Source organism: Pseudophryne corroboree, chromosome 4 (assembly GCF_028390025.1).
Source record: "Pseudophryne corroboree isolate aPseCor3 chromosome 4, aPseCor3.hap2, whole genome shotgun sequence".
In the NCBI taxonomy this organism is placed as follows: Eukaryota; Metazoa; Chordata; class Amphibia; order Anura; family Myobatrachidae; genus Pseudophryne; species Pseudophryne corroboree.
In genome coordinates, this window is record NC_086447.1 from 202503945 (window position 1) to 202528150 (window position 24206).

Below are 24206 nucleotides of genomic sequence, written 5' to 3' on the forward strand. Positions count from 1 at the left end.
TTTCAACAGAAAAGCGGACAACAGGTGTCAAGCCGTGTGTTGCCTTTGTCAAGCTGTAATAAGTAGGGGTAAGGACGTTAACCACCTCGGAACATCCTCCCTTATACGTCACCTGCAGCGCATTCATAATAAGTCAGTGACAAGTTCAAAAACTTTGGGCGACAGCGGAAGCAGTCCACTGACCAGTAAATCCCTTCCTCTTGTAACCAAGCTCACGCAAACCACCCCACCAACTCCCTCAGTGTCAATTTCCTCCTTCCCCAGGAATGCCAATAGTCCTGCAGGCCATGTCACTGGCAATTCTGACGAGTCCTCTCCTGCCTGGGATTCCTCCGATGCATCCTTGCGTGTAACGCCTACTGCTGCTGGCGCTGCTGTTGTTGCTGCTGGGAGTCGATGGTCATCCCAGAGGGGAAGTCGTAAGCCCACTTGTACTACTTCCAGTAAGCAATTGACTGTCCAACAGTCCTTTGCGAGGAAGATGAAATATCACAGCAGTCATCCTGCTGCAAAGCGGATAACTGAGGCCTTGACAACTATGTTGGTGTTAGACGTGCGTCCGGTATCCGCCGTTAGTTCACAGGGAACTAGACAATTTATTGAGGCAGTGTGCCCCCGTTACCAAATACCATCTAGGTTCCACTTCTCTAGGCAGGCGATACCGAGAATGTACACGGACGTCAGAAAAAGACTCACCAGTGTCCTAAAAAATGCAGTTGTACCCAATGTCCACTTAACCACGGACATGTGGACAAGTGGAGCAGGGCAGGGTCAGGACTATATGACTGTGACAGCCCACTGGGTAGATGTATGGACTCCCGCCGCAAGAACAGCAGCGGCGGCACCAGTAGCAGCATCTCGCAAACGCCAACTCTTTCCTAGGCAGGCTACGCTTTGTATCACCGCTTTCCAGAATACGCACACAGCTGAAAACTTCTTACGGCAACTGAGGAAGATCATCGCGGAATGGCTTACCCCAATTGGACTCTCCTGTGGATTTGTAGCATCGGACAACGCCAGCAATATTGTGTGTGCATTAAATATGGGCAAATTCCAGCACGTCCCATGTTTTGCACATACCTTGAATTTGGTGGTGCAGAATTTTTTAAAAAACGACAGGGGCGTGCAAGAGATGCTGTCGGTGGCCAGAAGAATTGCGGGACACTTTCGGCGTACAGGCACCACGTACAGAAGACTGGAGCACCACCAAAAACTACTGAACCTGCCCTGCCATCATCTGAAGCAAGAAGTGGTAACGAGGTGGAATTCAACCCTCTATATGCTTCAGAGGTTGGAGGAGCAGCAAAAGGCCATTCAAGCCTATACAATTGAGCACGATATAGGAGGTGGAATGCACCTGTCTCAAGTGCAGTGGAGAATGATTTCAACGTTGTGCAAGGTTCTGATGCCCTTTGAACTTGCCACACGTGAAGTCAGTTCAGACACTGCCAGCCTGAGTCAGGTCATTCCCCTCATCAGGCTTTTGCAGAAGAAGCTGGAGACATTGAAGGAGGAGCTAACACGGAGCGATTCCGCTAGGCATGTGGGACTTGTGGATGGAGCCCTTAATTTGCTTAACAAGGATTCATGGGTGGTCAATCTGTTGAAATCAGAGCACTACATTTTGGCCACCGTGCTCGATCCTAGATTTAAAGCCTACCTTGGATCTCTCTTTCCGGCAGACACAAGTCTGCTGGGGTTGAAAGACCTGCTGGTGACAAAATTGTCAAGTCAAGCGGAACGCGACCTGTCAACATCTCCTCCTTCACATTCTCCCGCAACTGGGGGTGCGAGGAAAAGGCTCAGAATTCCGAGCCCACCCGCTGGCGGTGATGCAGGGCAGTCTGGAGCGACTGCTGATGCTGACATCTGGTCCGGACTGAAGGACCTGACAACGATTACGGACATGTCGTCTACTGTCACTGCATATGATTCTCTCAACATTGAAAGAATGGTGGAGGATTATATGAGTGACCGCATCCAAGTAGGCACGTCACACAGTCCGTACTTATACTGGCAGGAAAAAGAGGCAATTTGGAGGCCCTTGCACAAACTGGCTTTATTCTACCTAAGTTGCCCTCCCACAAGTGTGTACTCCGAAAGAGTGTTTAGTGCCGCCGCTCACCTTGTCAGCAATCGGCGTACGAGGTTACATCCAGAAAATGTGGAGAAGATGATGTTCATTAAAATGAATTATAATCAATTCCTCCGCGGAGACATTGACCAGCAGCAATTGCCTCCACAAAGTACACAGGGAGCTGAGATGGTGGATTCCAGTGGGGACGAATTGATAATCTGTGAGGAGAGGGATGTACACGGTGATATATCGGAGGATGGTGATGAGGTGGACATCTTGCCTCTGTAGAGCCAGTTTGTGCAAGGAGAGATTAATTGCTTCTTTTTTGGTGGGGGTCCAAACCAACCCGTCATATCAGTCACAGTCATGTGGCAGACCCTGTCACTGAAATGATGGGTTGGTTAAAGTGTGCATGTCCTGTTTATACAACATAAGGGTGGGTGGGAGGGCCCAAGGACAATTCCATCTTGCACCTCTTTTTTCTTTAATTTTTCTTTGCGTCATGTGCTGTTTGGGGAGGGTTTTTTGGAAGGGACATCCTGCGTGACACTGCAGTGACACTCCTAGATGGGCCCGTTGTTTGTGTCGGCCACTAGGGTCGCTTATCTTACTCACACAGCTACCTCATTGCGCCTCTTTTTTTCTTTGCGTCATGTGCTGTTTGGGGAGGGTTTTTTGGAAGGGACATCCTGCGTGACACTGCAGTGCCACTCCTAGATGGGCCCGGTGTTTGTGTCGGCCACTAGGGTCGCTTATCTTACTCACACAGCTACCTCATTGCGCCTCTTTTTTTCTTTGCGTCATGTGCTGTTTGGGGAGGGTTTTTTGGAAGGGACATCCTGCGTGACACTGCAGTGACACTCCTAGATGGGCCCGGTGTTTGTGTCGGCCACTAGGGTCGCTTATCTTACTCACACAGCTACCTCATTGCGCCTCTTTTTTTCTTTGCGTCATGTGCTGTTTGGGGAGGGTTTTTTGGAAGGGACATCCTGCGTGACACTGCAGTGACACTCCTAGATGGGCCCGGTGTTTGTGTCGGCCACTAGGGTCGCTTATCTTACTCACACAGCTACCTCATTGCGCCTCTTTTTTTCTTTGCGTCATGTGCTGTTTGGGGAGGGTTTTTTGGAAGGGACATCCTGCGTGACACTGCAGTGACACTCCTAGATGGGCCCGGTGTTTGTGTCGGCCACTAGGGTCGCTTATCTTACTCACACAGCTACCTCATTGCGCCTCTTTTTTTCTTTGCGTCATGTGCTGTTTGGGGAGGGTTTTTTGGAAGGGACATCCTGCGTGACACTGCAGTGACACTCCTAGATGGGCCCGGTGTTTGTGTCGGCCACTAGGGTCGCTTATCTTACTCACACAGCTACCTCATTGCGCCTCTTTTTTTCTTTGCGTCATGTGCTGTTTGGGGAGGGTTTTTTGGAAGGGACATCCTGCGTGACACTGCAGTGACACTCCTAGATGGGCCCGGTGTTTGTGTCGGTCACTAGGGTCGCTTATCTTACTCACACAGCTACCTCATTGCGCCTCTTTTTTTCTTTGCGTCATGTGCTGTTTGGGGAGGGTTTTTTGGAAGGGACATCCTGCGTGACACTGCAGTGCCACTCCTAGATGGGCCCGGTGTTTGTGTCGGCCACTAGGGTCGCTTATCTTACTCACACAGCTACCTCATTGCGCCTCTTTTTTTCTTTGCGTCATGTGCTGTTTGGGGAGGGTTTTTTGGAAGGGACATCCTGCGTGACACTGCAGTGACACTCCTAGATGGGCCCGGTGTTTGTGTCGGCCACTAGGGTCGCTTATCTTACTCACACAGCTACCTCATTGCGCCTCTTTTTTTCTTTGCGTCATGTGCTGTTTGGGGAAGGTTTTTTGGAAGGGACATCCTGCGTGACACTGCAGTGACACTCCTAGATGGGCCCGGTGTTTGTGTCGGCCACTAGGGTCGCTTATCTTACTCACACAGCTACCTCATTGCGCCTCTTTTTTTCTTTGCGTCATGTGCTGTTTGGGGAGGGTTTTTTGGAAGGGACATCCTGCGTGACACTGCAGTGCCACTCCTAGATGGGCCAGGTGTTTGTGTCGGCCACTAGGGTCGCTTAGCTTAGTCATCCAGCGACCTCGGTGCAAATTTTAGGACTAAAAATAATATTGTGAGGTGTGAGGTATTCAGAATAGACTGAAAATGAGTGGAAATGATGGTTTTTGAGGTTAATAATAATATGGGATCAAAATGACCCCCAAATTCTATGATTTAAGCTGTTTTTTAGGTTTTTTGGAAAAAAACACCCGAATCCAAAACACACCCGAATCCGACAAAAAAAATTCGGTTAGGTTTTGACAAAACGCGGTCGAACCCAAAACACGGCCGCGGAACCGAACCCAAAACCAAAACACAAAACCCGAAAAATTTCCGGCGCTCATCTCTACAAAAAACAAAGGTTTCACTATCTCACTCTCACTCAAAAAAGTCCGTATTTCGGAATATTCCGTATTTCGGAATATTTGGATATGGGATACTCAACCTGTAATACTATTGCTATTATACGTCAGTGAGATCTACATTGCACAGTATGAAGCCTATCAGTGGGGATATAGATGATGCATACTCGTTACTCACAGCATATTGTTGATTAATCTGGAACAGCACTGGGCGTGGTGCCAAGCTTCATTTTGGTTTGTTATGTTCTGAGTTATTTATTTATCATTTAATCTTCCTTCAGTATGGTTGCATTGTGAATCCTGTCACTGTCAAGGTATATGCAAATCACACTTTTAGGTCATATCCCATCACTAATGTATTGTTACTTAGAACTTCAAGGGGGCCTTTATGATTTTATTTATTTGATAAATCCAGTAGACGTAACGGGTCAGTTTTGTTAGGGAAAACCTTAAAGGGAGTACACATGTACCGATGTGTGCTGAGTGATCTAGCACAGACTGCTCAGCACACAGCGCGATGTGTGCTGAGCGAGGGGGACGGGGGGATGCTCACTTCACCCAGCGGTGAAATGAGCGATCTAACTAGATTGTGCCTGCATGCAGGCCAATCTAGAACCGGCGATAGCGACGTGCGGGGCCGCGCATCGCTATCGCTATGGGGCATACACTCGGAGAGATGTGTGCTTCATTTGTAAGCTATCTAGTCAGATTGCTTAGAATTTAAGCACACAGCGCTACGTGTGTACCCCCCTTATACAGCTACTTTATTAAAATGTAGCACTTGTACCCACAAAAGATCTGTCTGAACTGTGTGTAACATCTCTGTCCACACACCTTAAACAGAGAAGTAGGTTATACACTCAAGACTATGACTAGCCTCAGGTCTACAAGTACCCTGTGCAAGAATTTCTGGAGTGCCTCTCTCTCTTCACCGTCTATATAAGCCAAAAATTACAATCACTCACAGCAGAATAGTGACCCAGTTAATAATGTTTTCCTACAATTGTGCTCCAGTTAATAATACGCCCCCATAGTAGTGTCCCAATAAATTATATGCCCACATAATAGTGCCCTTAAATAATATGGCCCACAGTAGTGACCAGTTAATAACATGCCACAGTTAATAATATATCTCCATAGTAGTACCCCAGTTAACAATATCCCCACAGGAGTGCCCAGTTAATAATATGCCCACGCAGTAATAACATGTACTCACAGTGGTGCCTGAGTTTATAATATATCCCAACATTAGTGCCCAGGTGACAGCCCAGAGTAGTGTCCCAGTTAATAATATGCCCCCCACAGTAGTGCCCCAGCTAAAATGTCCCCACAGTAGTGCCAGTTGATAATATGCCCACACCACACATTAGTGCCTAGTAAATAGCATGTCCACACAATAGTACCCAATTTATAATATAGTTCCTATTTACTAATTTGCACCCACTGTAGTGCCCCATATGCCTCATATGGTGCCCCATATGCCATTGCCCCTTCTAGTACTGTAAACGTCAACGGCAGGATGTAATGGAGTCTGAGATCGCTGGAGGTGCGGGGTGCGGGCCAATCTCGGGTGTTTTTTTTAAAGAGGCAATCAATTACAAGGCATGGTTTTGCCTTCTGTTTGCCCCTTTAAAAAATGTCCGAGATCGGCCGGCATCAGTGCACTCAGATCCACACACACACAACAAACTTAGTAGAAGAAGCTGCTAACACTGGGCATGTGCAGCAGCTCTGCTCTGTCCCTTAAACTGCATGATGTGGCGGCAGCTCTAGTAATCATATTATATACCATTACAATTGTTATCATAATTTGAGCCACTTGCTAAGAGGATGGGGGGTTCTGGGCAACTGGACCCCCGGCCACAGTATATTCCTGAGTAACAGGTCATTGCTACCGACAGCATCTGATTTATCACTTGCACTTGACTGAGAATCAGGCCCAAATTGTGTTCATGGAATTTCTCTATGGGCCGCATATGTGAAGAGCAAAATGGCAGAAAGTCCGCGTAATTCTTCTTTAGTGGTGCTGTGCTTCTTGACCTGATACCCAGATGGGATGCAGTCAATATACCAGCTTTCGGGATCCCGGCATTCAGGAGACCGACGCCGGAATCCCAACAGCCGGAAAAATGCCAAAGCCTGGAATCATAACAAGCTCTGCATATTCCCAGTCTGTTGTTGGGTCCACGTCACCAACCGTGTGGGAAAAGAGACGGCCAAAGCAAGCCCCCGGGCCCGATGCGTGGCGAGCCAGCGAGGTGACTCGCTGTCGGGATTCCTAAGGACTGGATGCCGCTGTCGGTATAGGCATCCCATCTGCCAGGATATCATATGTGCCCCCCCCCCAGACAACTTTAACAATGCATGTTGTTTTGATTGTTTGTTTGTTTTTTATCTATTCTGTATTTAGGTAAACCAGATCGTAACCATATTATAACCATAGCACCACAGGCAAGCTAATTGCAAGTAGAAGAACATTTTGTCCATTCACACAGTGATTTTAACTTTTAAAAACATAGGGAAATAGAAAACAACGGACAAACAAGGTAGGGTAAGAGGGGAAAGACAAGGGGAGAGATAATAATATAGAGAACAATTAATTAATCAACCAACCCCCAAAGCAACAATCCATGCGGTACAAGGGAGGGGAAGAAGTATGGTGGGAGATCTAGACTGCAGTACTAAAAGGAAGCCAAGAGGGACAAGGAGCATATTAGCATGAGGGCATAGGTGCTGATTTATGTTTTTGCTGGTGGGTGCTCGGCGGGAGGAGGCAGTGGGAATGAACGGGCAGCCGTGGCAATGACTAATTCTCATTACACATTATGCCACACACCGTAATCCCCATTACACATTATGCACCACACCTTAATGCCCATTACAAATTATGCAACACACTGGCATGCCTATTACACATTATGCAACACACTGTAATGCCCATTACGCAATATGCCACACACTGTAATTCCCATTACGCAATATGCTACACACCATAATGCCCATTACGCAACATGCCACAAACCGTAATGCACATTACGCAATATGCCACACATCGTAATGCCTATTACTCATTATGCAACATACTGTAATGCCTATTACGCAATATGCCACACATCGTAATGCCTATTACACATTATGCCACACACCGTAACACCCATTATGCATTATGCCACACACTGTAACGCCAATTACATATTATGCCACACAAAGTTGTGGCCCTGACACCATCTTATACCCCACACACAATAATGCCCCTTACAAATTATGCCACAGAGTAAGGCCTCTAATTACTTTTAAATTACCTGCCTGTTGTCAGGGGTGTCATGCTCGTTCCCAAGGGTCGCATGCACTTTCAGGGGTTTCACAATCTGGGTTCCATGTTCGCAGGGGTCTCCTGCGCGTTGTCAGCGTTCTCCTGTGCATTGCCAGGGTTTTCATGCACTTTGCCTGGTGTTTGATGCGCATTGCCAGGGGTCTCTTGCGCATTGCCAGGGGTCTCCTGGCCACTGCCCCAGTAAAGTTTGGGAGGGTGGGTGTGGGCATCAGTAAGTATACCACCCCACAGTGGACTGAGATGTGCTGGGAGCTGCGGAAGCGCTTCCGCCCGTTGCAGTGTAAAAAAAAGCCTCTTAAAATACCCGCTGCCGAGGAGACAGGCGCTAGAGGTCAAATGTGACCTGTCTGACAGGTTTTTGACCTGTCTGACAGGTTTTTCACCCCCGGCTCCCACAGGGGGGTGAAAGAGAGAAGGGTAATGGCAGCTGGGGCAAATGTATGGAAGGGGGGGGGGGGGGGGGGCTCCAGAGTAGAGACCTCTCAACCTGGCATTTGCTGGGACAATATGCTAGTGGTATATAATAGAATAACAATAAACTGTGTAATAGCAGTGACTCCTACTACCAATAACAACCTAACAACCAGGGGCTGGCTGGCAACTTTTAGCCTGGGGGGCAAGTCCAGAGCACTGACCCATAAGTAATGGCGCCATCTTAAATGGAGGATTTTTGTTTAAAAAATATTTATTAATTTAAAAAAAATTAGGCCTGGTGTAAATTATCCCAAAGATACTTTATTGTAAATTTGTCAGTGCTGCCGCAGTTTCAGCAGAGCTGTGTAGTGCAGGGGTGGTCAACCAGTCAGTGGCAAAGAGCCAGAAAAGATCTGTAGTCAAGGGTAAGAGCCATATCATGCGCGCGCCTAAGGCGTGCGGGCAAAAATGGGGGCGTGGCATAGTTGTCACAAAGCCACACCCCATTTTTATGCGCACATCTTTCGGTTTGAAGTTTGTAGGAGTATGACCTTGTGTCATAACCAAATTTTTAGTCATGTTGTACAGTGCCACATACAAATAAATCCCATGTACGGTGCCACATACATATAAAAACACCAAAAAATGGGTGCCTCCACAGTGCCAAATACATATATGCCTCCACAGTGCTAGATACATATATGTCCCCACAGTGCCAGATACATATATGTCCCCACAGTGCCAGATACATATATATCCCCACAGTGCCAAATACATATATGTCCCCACAGTGCAAGATACATATATTCCTCCACAGTGCCAGATACATATATTCCTCCACAGTGCCAGATACATATATGCCCCCACAGTGCCAGATACATGTATGTCCCCATAGTGCCAGATATGCCCCCACTGCCAGATACACATCTCCCCAGTGCCAGATATGCCCCCAGTGTAAGATACACATGTCTCCCCAGTGCCAGATATGCCCCCAGTGCCAGATATGCCCCCAGTGCCAGATACACATGTCCCCCCAGTGCCAGATATGCCCACAGTGCCAGATACACCTGTCCCCACAGTGCCAGATATGCCCCCAGTGCCAAATATGCCCCCAGTGCCAGATATGCCCCCACTGCTAGCTACACGTCTCCCTAGTGCCAGATATGCCCTCAGTACCAAATATGCCCCTACTGCTAGCTAGCTACACATCTCCCCAGTGCCAGATATGCCCTCAGTACCAGATATGCCCCCACTGCTAGCTACACGTCTCCCCAGTGCCAGATATGCACCCAGTGCCAAATATGCCCCCACTGCCAGATACACGTTTCCTCAGTGCCACATACACATGTCCCCCAGTGCCATATATGCCCCCAGTGCCAAATATGCCCCCACTGTCAGCTACACGTCTCCCCAGTGCCAGATATGCCCCCAGTGACAGATACACGTCCCCTCAGTGCCAAATATGCCCCCAGTGACAGAAACACATGTCCCCCCAGTGCCAGATATGCCCCCAGTGCCAGAAACCCATGTCCCCCCAGTGCCAGATACACGTCCCCCCAGTGCCAGATATGCCCCCAGTGTAAGATACACATGCCCACACACTGCGCCCCCCCAAGTGCTGCTCACCGCTGCACTGATGCTCTGCTCAGTCTGCTGCTTGTGAGGGGAGGAGAGCACAGCATGCGCCTCTCCTGCCCCTCAGTCTCCACTCTCCGGTGGCATTGATTCTCTCTAAATAGGCGCCGGCCCGTGAGCCAATCAGAGTTCGCGGACTAGCAGCTAAGACTCCTGATTGGCTGCCGGTCCGCAAGATCTGATTGGCTCCCGGGCTGGCACTGCAGACTAGGGCAGCGGGAGGAGCTGCGGGAGCTTACGAGCCGCATGCGGAGATAGAAAGAGCCGCATGCGGCTCAAGAGCTTCCACTGGTGTAGTGGAAGGTGGCGGCCGGCCCGTGACTCTTGGCAGTAGCGTGGCTCGGGAGGAACATGGCACCCTGCCCCCACCCCCCATCACTGCTCCCACCCACCCCCTCCCCCGCCGGGTCGCCCGTCGGTGGATCGCGCAGTGTGTATGGCCCTTTAGTTGCAAAGCTCAATAGAGTGGAGGGTTTGGAAAACATGGATTGATCAACAGTGTCAAATGCCATTTTAAAGTCAAGGAATATAAGAATGAGGAGATTACCAGTGCCCTTGGTGAGGGTATGTTAGAATGAAGAGACCAAAAATCTTTTTAGAGAGGATCTAGGAGGGTGTGGGAGGAGACGAAGGAGGTAAAGCCATTGTACACAACATCTACAGATGATAGCTCATGATGAATTAGCAGCTGGCCCAATGAAAGAAATGAGCCTTCCTTCAGGCAGAATCTGCAACTAGAGATTGGGCCTCTGAAGCGGTTCAGAACCTTTACCTTTGGAACCTCATAGCAGCATAATCTTTCTATGAATGCCGACATTGGACAGATATACAGGTATTGGGGCTTTTTCGCATGGTGGCACATCTCCAGTATATCGGTGGTGATTCAGAGCTGATCATACATGTTCTAAATTTAGCACGTCTATGATCAGTTTCTCTGACATGCCCCCCCTCCCACACACACACACACAGGTGCAAAAACATTGCACGGCGGCAATGCTTTTGCACTCGCCAAGTAGCTCCCTGCCTGCGCACCTAGCTGTGCTGGCAGGTGGCTACCCACCGCATTCTGGGTCACAGCCGCTGCGGCCCGCCCCCGCAATGGTCTGGACACGACTGCGTTGTCCGGACCGCGCCCCACCAATGGCGTCCTAACGCATTTGCATGCCCCCTCCCGCCCCGCGACCGCCTCTGCCTGTCAGAGTGGCTGCACATGCGCAGTGCGCCCGCCGCATGTGCGCCCTGTGTAAAGGGATTCAGAGTGCGATTGCTGTTGTAACAGTGATCACCTCTGAATTAGGCCCATAATCTGTTGGATGGAATGCAGAAGACAAGAACATGACAGAGAGTATCAGTGTGCACAAGCCTATGCAGAATGTTTCATCTGTACAGTCTGGGGAAATGTACTACCAGCCAAAAGTTTTAGCATACCTCAATTTTTCCAGTTTTTATTAAAATTCATGTCTAGTGAATAAAATGGTACAAATGTAAACTACAACCTACTAGAGGTTAAAAACAAGCATAGGCTAGCAAAAAAATAATAATTTAAATTTGAGAGCTTAAAATAGAGTCCTTTATCAGGGAATTAATGGGCTAAGAACTTAAGGTTGTTCTGCAGCAATGAAAAATGAGTCTTTTCATGGGAATGAAGCACCGCCAGTGGACTACTGAGGACTGGAACAAGGTCTCATGGGCCAATGAATCACATGCAGAGGAATACTGAAGATTGGAAGAAGGTCTTATGGGCCAATGAATCACAAGCAGAGGAATACTGAACACTGGAAGAAGCTCTTATGGGCCAATGAATCACATGCAGAGGAATACTGAAGACCGGAAGAAGGTCTTATGGGCCAATGAATCACATGCAGAAGAATACTGAAGACTGGAAGAAGGTCTTATGGGCCAATGAATCACAAGCAGAGGAATACCGAAGACTGGAAGAAGGTCTTATGGGCCAATGAATCACAAGCAGAGGAATACTGAAGACTGAAAAAAGGTCTTATGGTCACAATTTAAAAAAATTTGGTTATCACTCAGGGTTTTTGTACACCATTGAGTAGGCGAAAGGTTGGTTCATCGGTATATGGGGTTTATGTACTAAACAGTATCTTATAAAAGCCCCTGCTTCTCAGTATGTATAAGTCCAACATTTTAAAGAGGCAATGCTGTTAGTATTAAAACACTCCACGGGCATTGCCCTGTTAGATAAACCCATGAGACACAGAATGTCAAATATAGAGGAAGTGTGGAAGTCTGGGGCTCTTTTGCTGGATGTTGAAGACTTGCACATAGTTACTGACACCCTGAACCAAAAGGGCTACCACAGCATTATGCAGCGTCATGCAATGCCATCTAGCCTATAACTGTTTGGCCAAGGAAACATCCTTCAGCAAGATAATGATCCAAAATAAACCTCTAGACTATGTGAGAACTACATTTGAGGAAAAGAACAAGACAGTTGGCTTCAGGTCATGGAATGGACAGCACAGTCTCCAGACTTGAACCCCATTGAGCTGGTGTGGGATGAACTAGACAGAAGGGTGAAAGCAAAGCAACCCACGTGTGCAAAACATTTGTGGGAATGTCTTCAGTGTAGGGAAAAACTTGCCGAATAATATTTGATTTCCATTTTAGACAGAATACCCCAAGTGTATTTATCGGTTATACCTGCAAAATGTAAATACTTTAAAGAGCCCCCCAAAAAGTATTACATTTAATTAAACCAAATTATTCTGATTTATTTTTAAACTTTAGTTTATTTGTTTTATGCATTCATTTCAAAGTACAGGTGCGGATTATTAGATCCACACTAAAAAGGTCTACAGTCAATAAGGGATATTCAATTGTTTGAAAAGTCAGTTGGGAGTCTGTTTCTTCATATGTAATAGACAGAAAAAAGCAGACACCCAACCAACTTTTCAAACATTTGAATTCCCCCCAATAGGTCTACCACTAATGGTAGACAAGTATTAGGTTGACAGGGTCAAAAGGTTGACATATGATAGGTAGATAGTAGGAATAGGAACGGCTGACACGGTCAAAAAGTTGACATATAAATGGTCAACAGAAAAAAGGTAGACACTTTTTTTTGTTTTTTGGTGTGTTTTGTCACTTTTCTGCAAAAACAAGCCCCATTAGTGTACCACGTTACCTCGCATGGCTCACGGATTCGGGCAAGGTTACTATTCCTAATCGTAATCCATGTGAATGGTAAAGTATGAAAAAGTTGAAAAAAATTAAAAAAAGAAAAACATCTGTGTCTACCATATGTGTGTCAACCATTTTCATGTCAATCTTTAGAACTGTTTACCTTTTACATGTCGACCTAATGCATGTCTACCATTAGTGGTAGACCTATTGACCGTAGACCTTTATAGTGTAGATCTATAGTCCGGCACACATCGTGCCGCTATAACACTTCCTGCTTCGCCTCGTTACCGAGGGAAAGCTGGAAGGGACATCTACAAGATGAATTAACATCTTGTCTGCCGAAGTGCGCTCCTCCCTCTGGAGATGTCCCCCGAGCACACAGCGCATCAGCTTAGTGTTGACGCGCTGTGTCTCACTGCCCGACTGGCTCCTCATACTCATTCGAGATCCCCAGCACAGTCCTGAGCTGGCACCCTTCAGAGCCAGGGACAACTCTGTCCCTGCTGTGGTGAATGAGCTGTTGAAATCGACAGCTGCAGGTGTCGGAACGGTCAGCACTGCTGACTGATCATACATTGCCTGCGCATATCGACCAGCTATCTTTTAGAGAGCAGTGCCGATATGAGCAGTGGCACATAGCGCCCCTGTCACTGCGGCGGCATCGCATATTTAAAGTGATCTGGATGGGATATTAGCTCCTAGAATTGCACTGCAATATGCGATTATACCGATGCTATATATCATTGAGCGCCCGAAGGAATAGGGACTCTGAAAAGCGCCTGTCCCTGCAATGTGTTCTGAGTGCTGCCAGAGCTCCTGTTTATGTGCAGTCCCGCTGACCACGTTTGTGCTACGGCCATTGCCCTCCACCAGCTACGATTGTGATGTGTAGTCCATAGGCTACAGCGGGCTCCTGTGGAGGCCAACCTTTGCATTGTGGAAGTTGGTAAACCTGGTAGCATCGCATGCCCCATAGAAACTTATGGGGGCTGATGATGGGAATGGGGGGATCGCAGCAGGTTTTGGAAAAACCTGAGAGGGCATTGTAATATGGACATCGGGGTTGTATGATAGAAAAGAATGAGAAGCTAGCTATCACTTGCACAAACCCACGTAGGGCTCTCCCCAGGGACATAGACAGGTTTGGCAGGCAGTAGATGTGGTCAAAGCAGACTCTCACACCTCTAGGTACTGCGTAACTGTGTGTGTGTAAAGAGGTTGGCCCGGGAAGGATTCATCCTCGCCCTGCCACAAACCAACCGATGACTGGCATCACTGATAGCTTTATGAGTTCCAGCAGCCAGAAAATCCCCCTTTGGTTGGCTTTGGAATTAGCCATATAGACAAGTGTAGTAAAATGATGTAAATCTGAAAACCCCCACCACAAAGTAGTTCTACCAGCTTTTCATTCCAAATTGTATGCTACTGATGTCATGTGATTATTAATGCTCTAAGACAGGTTCCTATTATATTCCATTGTGTCGCTTTACAGTTTGTCTGCTATATGGTTCTATATTTAGTCTGTAGACGCTGCCGTCCTTTTGTGCTGTTAAATAAATAAAACCTAAATTCATACCTATTCCTATTGTCGTCTCTGTTTACAGGTTTTTTTCTTCAATCTGTTATTCCGGACATATTGAGCATATTTAATCTTTGAGTAAATTGAAAGGCTTAGAAATTTTAATTGTGTTGTAAGAATAATGATAAAAAAAAGAAAGTATTGCTATGATATGTAATAAATCTGTATAGACAGATATGAGAGTATGTATAAGTCTGTCCCCCCCACACCACCACCACTGAAGCTCTGTTCAGCCCTCTCATAATTACAGCAATGGAATATAATGCAAGATGCTAGGTTGGGGAAAAAAAAAGATTGCTATCTTCTGTGTGCTGGGAAATTTCATGTCTTAATATTAAAGCATTAAATATGCATGATGTTAAATATTTTATCCATTTTATCCATTTCTGCTGCCACCAGATAACCCTGTGTGTTCCCCCCAAGTCTAATTTTTTAATAAAAATGAGAAAAACATATTTTTGTATCAATCCTGCCTGGCGTCCTCAGGCAGGATACCCACACTAGCTGGAAATGAAGCAGCAAGCTCACGATCCGTTATACATCTAGCCATAACTCAACACAAGCTGTTTTATGTTACAGGAAATGGCGGGAGCATCGGTGAAGGTCGCAGTCCGAGTGCGGCCATTCAACTCACGTGAAATTGGAAAAGATTCAAAATGCATCATCCAGATGTCTGGAAACACAACCAGTAAGTAATTGTCATATCTGTTACTGTCACCTTGTGTCACACAGTTACTCATCATTTTACAGTTACCGTCTGAGTGCGAACAGCCAACACTACTACAACAGCTCACAGAGCCAATGATAGGGCACTTATCTCTTTCCTGTTTCCCTGTAATGCTATGATCACCTCACTGTAGAAGCATTAGGCTGAAACCGCAGGCAGTGGAGAAAGGATTGATACTGTAGGTTTCTGGAATCACTCCAATGTCAAAATCCTGAAAAGATCATTTACAAACCGTTAAATGTTCAAACCCAATGGGTGTTTACTGTATATCTGCAGTAGCATTATATTTATTGCCAGTAACCAATTAACCTACCAGTACCAGTGTGTGTTTGTGGAGTGTGAAGAAAAAAATCAATACAAATATGGGGAAAACATATAAACACCACATAGACAGGTTTCTGGTCGGGAATTTAATGCATTACCTAAGGGCTGTGAGTCAACAATACTAACCACTGCCACCATGCTGTCCAATTTATTTCTTAGTTTAAATTAATCATGAGTGCGAGAAGGTATTTCTTATTACATACAATACTTTTCATACAGTGTTACACAGCTGTTTGCAGAGAGTATTTATTGATATCAGCCTCTGACCCATTAACATTTACAATCCATATTCCCTACCACATGTACACACAAACTCTAGAGTTCATTTTTTTTGACACAAGCCAGTTACCTACCAGTATGTTTTTAGAGTGTGGGAGGAAACTGGAGTACCCAAGGAAACCCATACAAACCCAGGGAGAACATTCATACTCCACGCCGATAGTGCAGTGGTCAGGGACTGAGCTCATTACTCCAGTGCTGAGATACAGTAGTGCTAACCAATACTCCTCCATATGTTATCTGACCAATGTCACCCAAAATACGTAAAAGTAGACAATGTACAGCATTTTGTGAAGAAAATATAAATAAAATTGTAATACTATGTCCGCCATGTGGATGGCTGGTCATTATCGTATTGTCATGATGATGGGCTTATTTTTACGTGGAGGCCTGCAGCTGTAGTCCCATCCACACCATTCTTAACCTGGACCTGGCCTAATCCCCCTCATGCCAAGTCTTCTCTCAGAACTGACTCACTCACCTCTTGACATTTCTATTGCTAGACCAATTCACCTCTCACCTAAATGTAACATTAGTCAGTACTGTTCATTCTGCCATACATCACAGAGGTGACTCCCTGACAAAGGTTAGGAACATACAGTATGCTGCAGGAGTCTACACAGAGAATGTGAAAGCAAGGTGGAACCGTTCCTATAAATGTCTCATGTTTGCCCTTGGACACATCACTCATTTCATTATGTTGCATCAGTCACTTGTAATTTTATTACTATACATCCATATGGGAAGTACTTCTAGAGCCACTTTCTGTACACTTCCGCTATCAGTTGGAGTACCACAGGGATTAGTCCATTGCCCTCTCCCATTTCCTGTCTAGAGCACTTCTCTTGAAAACAAATAAGCACTTTTGAGTTTCAGTATCCCCTTTACTCTAACAAATGTACCTACAGTACTCTGGATCATTACAATCTGTGCTGACTTGTGTTATTTATCGCCGTTATTATAATATCAGTTATCTTCCAGAAATTGAGCTATTATTCGTTTTAGTAGCCAACAGGAGCTACTTACCTGACACTTCTATTTCTGTAGATTAGAATAAAAACAACCGCTCATGCAATCTGCTTCATCCACACTCATTATTACCTCCCATTCATTGTTTTAGAACCTCTTAACCTTTTGCCTCCAAACTTTATCCAATCATATTTCCAAACCACCTATTATCACCTCTCTGTGCAGTTCCCATTGTAATCTTGCAGTATGTAGTGTAACCTATAGGGCGGTATCCAATTGCCTGTGGTAATTTACCATGGCTAATTTACCTGCCCAGGAATTAGCCCCGATGCCTGCGCTTGTCAGGGATTTTGTTTGGCCTGCCATATCTGTGATAAGCATGCACTGTTTTCCCGTTTGCGGACGCGAAAACACATAGATCCGTGACTTTTTAGCGGACTAGCTAGCTAACTCGAAAAAAGAAATCGACGTAAGAAAAAAATCACGAAACCCCCCAAAAAACTTTTTGGGTCTGATTGGATATCCCCCATAGGGCGGAATTCAATTGTTTATCGCATCAGATCTTCCGTCTAAAGTGACGGGAGACTGGGGTGGCGATATTCAACTGTTCTTTTTTATCACCTGTATCATGACCAGAGAGGTCAGGTTTAACCGCGTAAAGCAGCTAAACCCGACAAAAGTATTGGACGCAATGCAAATAGTCACTTTTTGCACATTTCAGCTCGCCACCTCAGGGGGTAGCTAGCTGAAATGCGGCCACCGGCAACTGATAATGGAGAAACAATTGAATAGTTCTGTTGGGAATAGTTAATGGAGAAACAATTGAATAGTTCTGTTGGGAATAGTTCTGTTGAATAGTTCTACTGGCTGACGGCGCTGAAAACAATTGAATTCCACCCAATGTATTTAAACTCATGTACAACCTATTTTCTTATAGTTGATAAGCTTGCCAGCGAAGCCCTTTCATTTCCTTCTCTTTTGGGTAATACCCACTCTAATTTTTCACTGTCCCCCACACACACACACCCCTCCAATTGTAAAATGCTGCGGAATGTTATTGCTTGTTAATTATATGAATAATAGTGATTGTCACTTAACAGCATATTTGCTACAATCACGTAACTTTGAATAAAATAATCATATATTGCCAAACTGTTATGTGACAACATGGTAACCAGTTTAGTTAGTTGCTGTATTATTCTCATCACCCTAGAAAGGTAACTGATGTCTGCTGTCTGTTTAATTCTGATTATGGTCATGTGACAACCTCTTATCTATAATAAATGAGTTTTGTACTTTGGCGACTGTTTTGCTTCCATAGAAACCTCTACAGGGAATACGTGTCTGAAAGGACCCAAGTGCATTCTGGGATTTGTAGGCTTTTGCCTGTCCCCATTTTCTGGTGATGTGAAATTGTGTCTCAATGATATGACTTTTCTATTTTCCTGTGTCTCTTGGTTCGTTCTTTTGACACCACTGCTTTGTGTCTTTCTGGTGTCACTGGGATTTGTCATAAATCGGGACATGCTGATGGAGCACTGTTTTCCTGAAAGAACAAAGGCAGTCTCTGTGCCCACATAATCCCCCACTGTTGAGAAGGGGAGGTGATTGGAGGGCAATCACTGGCATCTACTGTATGAGCACAGAATGAAATTCCATTCACTATCATCTCTGATCAGCTCATGGAAAGAGCAAGATTGAGCTGCAGGGTAATAGAATTGGCAACCTGGGCATTGTGTAACTGGCAGCATGTGCTGGCACTTGTCCATGGGTTGTGTACTTTTGTATTAGAACCTGTAGGTGGTATTTTAGTATACTACAAAAGAATCTATTTATAAAACCAGTTGTTTGTTTTTCTTGATCTGGGTGACATTTATTATATCTTCATTCACATCTACCTATGGGTAAGATTTCCTCTAAACTGAACAATCTGGATATTATATGGTTAAAGGGCAATGATCTGGGAATTTCTGTTCTGTTCAACCCTTCACAATGCATTTTCTATAACTAATTCAACATTTTACAGTATAAATTCCAGATTGTCACTGTAAGCCCCCTTCAGTGTTCACTGTAGTGAAGGTGCATGTGGCAGTGATACACCTCCAGTTCTCCTCTTTCTAGGGTGTGGCTTATACCTGAGATGGGGTTCCCTGGCCATGCTGGCTTTATAATAGTCACACATATAGACATACAGTAGGTATAGATTATGCAGCAATAGGTCATGCTGAAATGATTTGGGCACCAGACCTTCTATTATACGTCTTTAGTTCTCTCCTCTTGCACATGACTTTAAACATAGCTCCCAACATCGGATGGCAGGGTAGCGGGACACTGAAAAGGGGCGTGGTCTCATGGATATTGGTGCGTGGACTCGCAACATCCCCCGTTTCATCGCTCTGGGGGCCTGACCCCAGAGACTGTCCTCGCATTGTGTTTTTACCCACTGATCATCTAGCAAACACTGCTGCTGGCGTAGCAGAGCAGCGGTGTGTGATCGCCCCAACTGCCCCCCCCCCCACACACACACACACACTGCAGGACACTGCGGCCCGTGGGTGGGACAGAGGGACAGTCTCAGGAAAGCGGGACAGTTGGGCAGTATGCTTTACAGGACACGTATATGGAAACATCAAGCTTCTGCTCTCCCTCCAGTTTAAACAGTTGGCAAGTCCGATTGCATAGACAGTACATTACACTCCATCTTCTTCACCACCACAGTCTTAAAGTACACGTACAAAAACACAGTTTGAATTTAAAAACATACAGGTCCACCAGGCCCTTCGCTGGCTGGTGCCACTAGTTCTCCAGCACATTTCTCACTGCTCTCCAGCAGCTCTCACCTCAGCTTTAATGGAGGACACACCCTACGCAAGTGTATTATTCCTGACTGGTGACAAAGAACATTCTGCCTCTCTGCAGACATTGTGCTGAATGATTCACACCCAGTCTGCCTCTCTCTGCTCCCTAGGGGCCAGCAATACAGAGGGAGTCACACACATATCTGCCTCTCTATGTATCCGCACACCTGCACATGGGGCTGCAGTATATAGACTTGTACGTTTACAGCCCTGACACTCTTAGCAGTGTACTCTCAGTGGCAGCCCGCTCCTCTCTTGCTTCAACAGTGACACAACCCCGCCCCCCCTCCCCCCACCCCATATCTCCCAACTTCTGAAGGTAGGAATGCAGTACCTAGTGCGCCTCCACCCGAGGCCAAAAAGGGTCAGGGCCTGGGGTGGAGGGGTGGGGCCTCAGGTGGAGGGAGAGCGGCCTCGATGCGTGACCCCTGTTTCCATCATTTTGAGGGTGTGCTAAAATCAGGACAGTTGGGAGGTATACCACCCTGTCCTAGGTGCTGCATGGTCGAGATCTAACTGGGCTATTCTCACTGCAAGCTTCTCAGTCCCTAGTATTTCTCTGTGTTTTGAGGCCTCTCTATTCGTCTTACTCCTTGGGCATTAGATGGGCATCCTGGCACTCGCCATGGCCATGCCCTCCCTACTCCCCAGCTTCAAGAGGTCTCTACCTTTATAGACTAGGTTTCAATCCGCCTCTAGGTGATGTTTCCAGCTTGGCCACACCCCTCTTCATGTCCTGCTCTTGTGCCACACCCCTTTCCCCTCAAAACCCTCCCAGGGTCTCAGGCATGCCGTGTCTGTAATAGGCAACGGCATTTAGTACTGAAAGGGCTATTATTATATCACTATGCCCCTAGAGGGTGTTACATCATAATGAATACAGCTGCTGTTAAATAAACTTATGGGCCCTACACATTGTGCGATCCGCCGCCGAGCTGCCCGACGGCGGATACGGCCGACCCGGCGGCGGGGAGGCAGTGACGGGGGGCCCCCGTCACCCGGCCCCATAGCAGTGCTGGCCAATATGGACGAGATCGTCCATATTTGCCTGCATGCACAAGCGACGGGGCACCAGCGATGAACGAGCGCGGGGCTGTAGAGTAGGATCTTGATCCGAGGCACCAACAGGCTCAAAGCTTTGACTGTTCCCAGAATGCACAGCGCCGCCTCCTCTATAACCCCGCCTCCCTGCACAGGAGCTCAGTTTTTAGTTAACCAGCCCAATGCAGTAGCAGGAAAAGAGATGACAACGGTTAGTAGCCACATACACCAACCATACTCTCACGACAAGAGAAGTGTCAGCGGCTAATGCCATACCAACCCGAAGAAGCTAAGTGCGTCAGGGTGGGCGCCTTGTGGAGCCCAGTGTACCTCGCAGAAAGAGTTTTAACAAAGGTAAGTTCTTACCATAAAACTCGTTTTCTGCTGCGGGGTACACTGGGCTCCACAAGGATTGGACAATGGGGATGTCCTAAAGCAGTTCCTTATGGGAGGGGACGCACTGTAGCGGGCACAAGAACCCGGCGTCCAAAGGAAGCATCCTGGGAAGCGGCAGTATCGAAGGCATAGAACCTTATGAACGTGTTCCCTGAGGACCACGTAGCTGCCTTGCACAATTGATCAAGGGTTGCACCACGTTGGGCCGCCCAAGAAGGTCCAACAGACCAAATAGAATGGGCCGTGATGTGAGCAGGAGCTGACAGACCAGCCCTCACATAAGCATGTGCAATCACCATTCTAATCCATCTGGCCAGGGTCTGCTTGTGAGCAGGCCAGCCACGTTTGTGAAATCCAAACAAAAGAAAGAGAGAATCAGCTTTTCGAATAGAAGCAGTTCTCTTCACATAGATACGGAGAGCCCGTACCACATCCAAAGACCTCTCTTTGGGAGACAAATCAGGAGAGACAAAGGCCGGAACCACAATCTCCTGATTAAGGTGGAACGAAGAAACCACCTTAGGTAAATATCCGGGACGAGTCCTAAGAACCGCCCGGTGACGGTGAAAAATCAGATATGGGGAACTACAAGACAAGGCACCCAGATCCAACACTCTTCTAGCAGAGGCAATAGCCAGCAAGAACACCACCTTAAGGGAAAGCCACTTAAGGTCGGCTGAACCAAGGGGTTCAAATGGAGGCTCCTGCAACGCCTCCAAAACCACCAAGTCCCAAGGAGCCACAGGCGGGACATAGGGAGATTGGATATGCAACACACCCTGAGTGAAAGTATGAACATTAGGCAAAGTCGCAATTTTTCTCTGAAACCACACCAACAAGGCAGAAATATGAACCTTGAGGGAGGCCAAACGCAGGCCTAAATCTAGGCCTTGCTGCAGAAAAGCCAAAAGTTTGGCTGTACTAAACTTGGAAGCGTCATAATTGTTAGATGCGCATCAAACAAAGTAGGAATGCCAGACCCTATGATAAATCCGAGCAGAAGCCGGTTTCCGGGCCCGCAACATAGTTTTAATGACCCCTCAAGACGGAAGCTTCAACAGCCACGCCGTCAAAGATAGCCGGGCTAGGTCCTGGTAAACACAGGGGCCCTGAACGAGGAGGTCTGGGCGTTGTGGAAGTAGACGTGGACAGTCTGACGATAGGCCTTGCAGGTCTGAGAACCAGTGCCGTCTAGGCTCCACACACACATATCTTTCACTCATATCGTCCAGTGTGTAGGGCCTATAAGATTTCATTCACGTGCCTTAAAGTATCCTGAAAATCATACCTATAAATATAGATTAATACCAGGGACTTGCGTCGAAATTACGGTAAATTTAAATACTTTTTTTTTCTACATGTTAAAAATACATACAGTATTTCTGGTTTCCCCTATTGTGTTGTCATTTCATGGTGAAAATTAACATTTCCTTATAAAGTTTTCTGGGGGAAATGGGTTGGTGAATATGACAGCTTACCGCTAGCAGCACCTAGAAGAGACAGTACAGTAGTTTACAACTTCCTTCATGATGAGTAAAACACCAACCCTTAGGGGCAGATTTCACAATGAGTGATATTCTTGTTATCGCTCGCTACATATGTTAAATTGTGCTCCAACCAATAAGCTCCTGTCAGTTTTCAAACACATGACAGTTAGGAGCTTAGAGCTGGAGCAACATTTAACATTTGTAACAAGTGATAACAAAAATATAACTTGTTAAATCTGCCCCTTAGTCACATATTTTGTATTAGCGGAGAAGTTCACAGACCTCAGTTATTTAGACTTTTCTATTTCTGCAGCATAAAAAACACTATTACCGTATATACTCGAGTATAAGTCGACCCGAATATAAGCCGAGGCACCTACTTTTCCCCAAAAAAACTGGGAAAACTTATTGACTCGAGTATAAGCCTAGGGTGGGAAATGCAGCTCTAGCCGTACACAGCCCTCATACGGCCAGATATGCCCCCCAGTGCCAGATATACCCCCACAGTGCTAAATATGCCCCCATGGTGCTAGATATTTGCCCTCATAGTGCCAGATATGCCCCCACATTGCCAGATACACATATTCCCCCACAGTGCCACATATGCCCTCATACTGCCAGATAATCCCCCACAGTGTCAGATATGCCCCCACAGTGCCAGATATGCCCTCATACTGCCAGATAATCCCCCACAGTGCCAGATATGCCTTCATAGTGCCAGATATGCCCCCACAGTGCCGCATATGCCCTCATACTGTCAGATAATCCCCCACAGTGCCACATATGCCCTCATACTGCCAGATAATCCCCCACAGTGCCACATATGCCCTCATACTGCCAGATAATCCCCCACAGTGCCACATATGCCCTCATACTGCCAGATATGCCCCCACAGTGCTACATATGCCCCCACAGTGCCAGATACCGTATGCCCTCATAGTGCCAGATATGCCCAGCCCCCAACTACCCCACGACAACCCCCCCCCCCCACTGACACACCCGCGCTCCAGCCCGTAGCCCGTCTCTACTCACCATCAATGATGACGGGGCACGGGAGTACAGGCAGCGGCAGGCGGTGCGGGCAGCGGTGGCCGGCCTTGGGACGGAACGCAGCGGTTGAGGAGGCGGTCAGCGCGGCGGTGCTTTAGCGAGCATGGAGAGGGAGAAGGATGGCTGCAGCAGCGTCACTGGTGGATGCACCAATTACAGTGCGCTGCTGCGGCTCCCGAGTCCCCCTCCCTCCCTCCTCCTCCTCCTCCTCAAATGGCTTCTCCCTGCGCTCTGCTCCTGCACATGACTCCCGGGAGCATCACTCGAGTATAAGCCGAGGGGGAGCTTTTTCAGCACAAAAAATGTGCTGAAAAACTCGGCTTATACTCGAGTATATACGGTAATTTAAAAAACTTTTTTCTTAGTGGTACTGATGGTATAAATGGGCGTGGTCACGTGTCATTAGCAGGCGTGGTCACACAAAACTAGGGGAGTGGCTACATG

General features: G+C 46.8%; 1 protein-coding gene across 13 annotated transcripts in view; it reads left to right on the forward strand.

Moving 5' to 3' along the window:
• The window catches only part of KIF1A (kinesin family member 1A), a 297735-nt gene that overhangs the window by 69513 nt on the left and 204016 nt on the right, over positions 1-24206 (forward strand). For all 13 annotated transcript variants that reach the window (XM_063915795.1, XM_063915782.1, XM_063915783.1 and 10 more), the window contains exon 2: positions 15211-15319. In XM_063915795.1, coding sequence (XP_063771865.1) covers positions 15214-15319 — 106 coding nt within the window. In that variant the 5' untranslated portion in view covers positions 15211-15213. The remainder of the gene's footprint in view (positions 1-15210; positions 15320-24206) is intronic.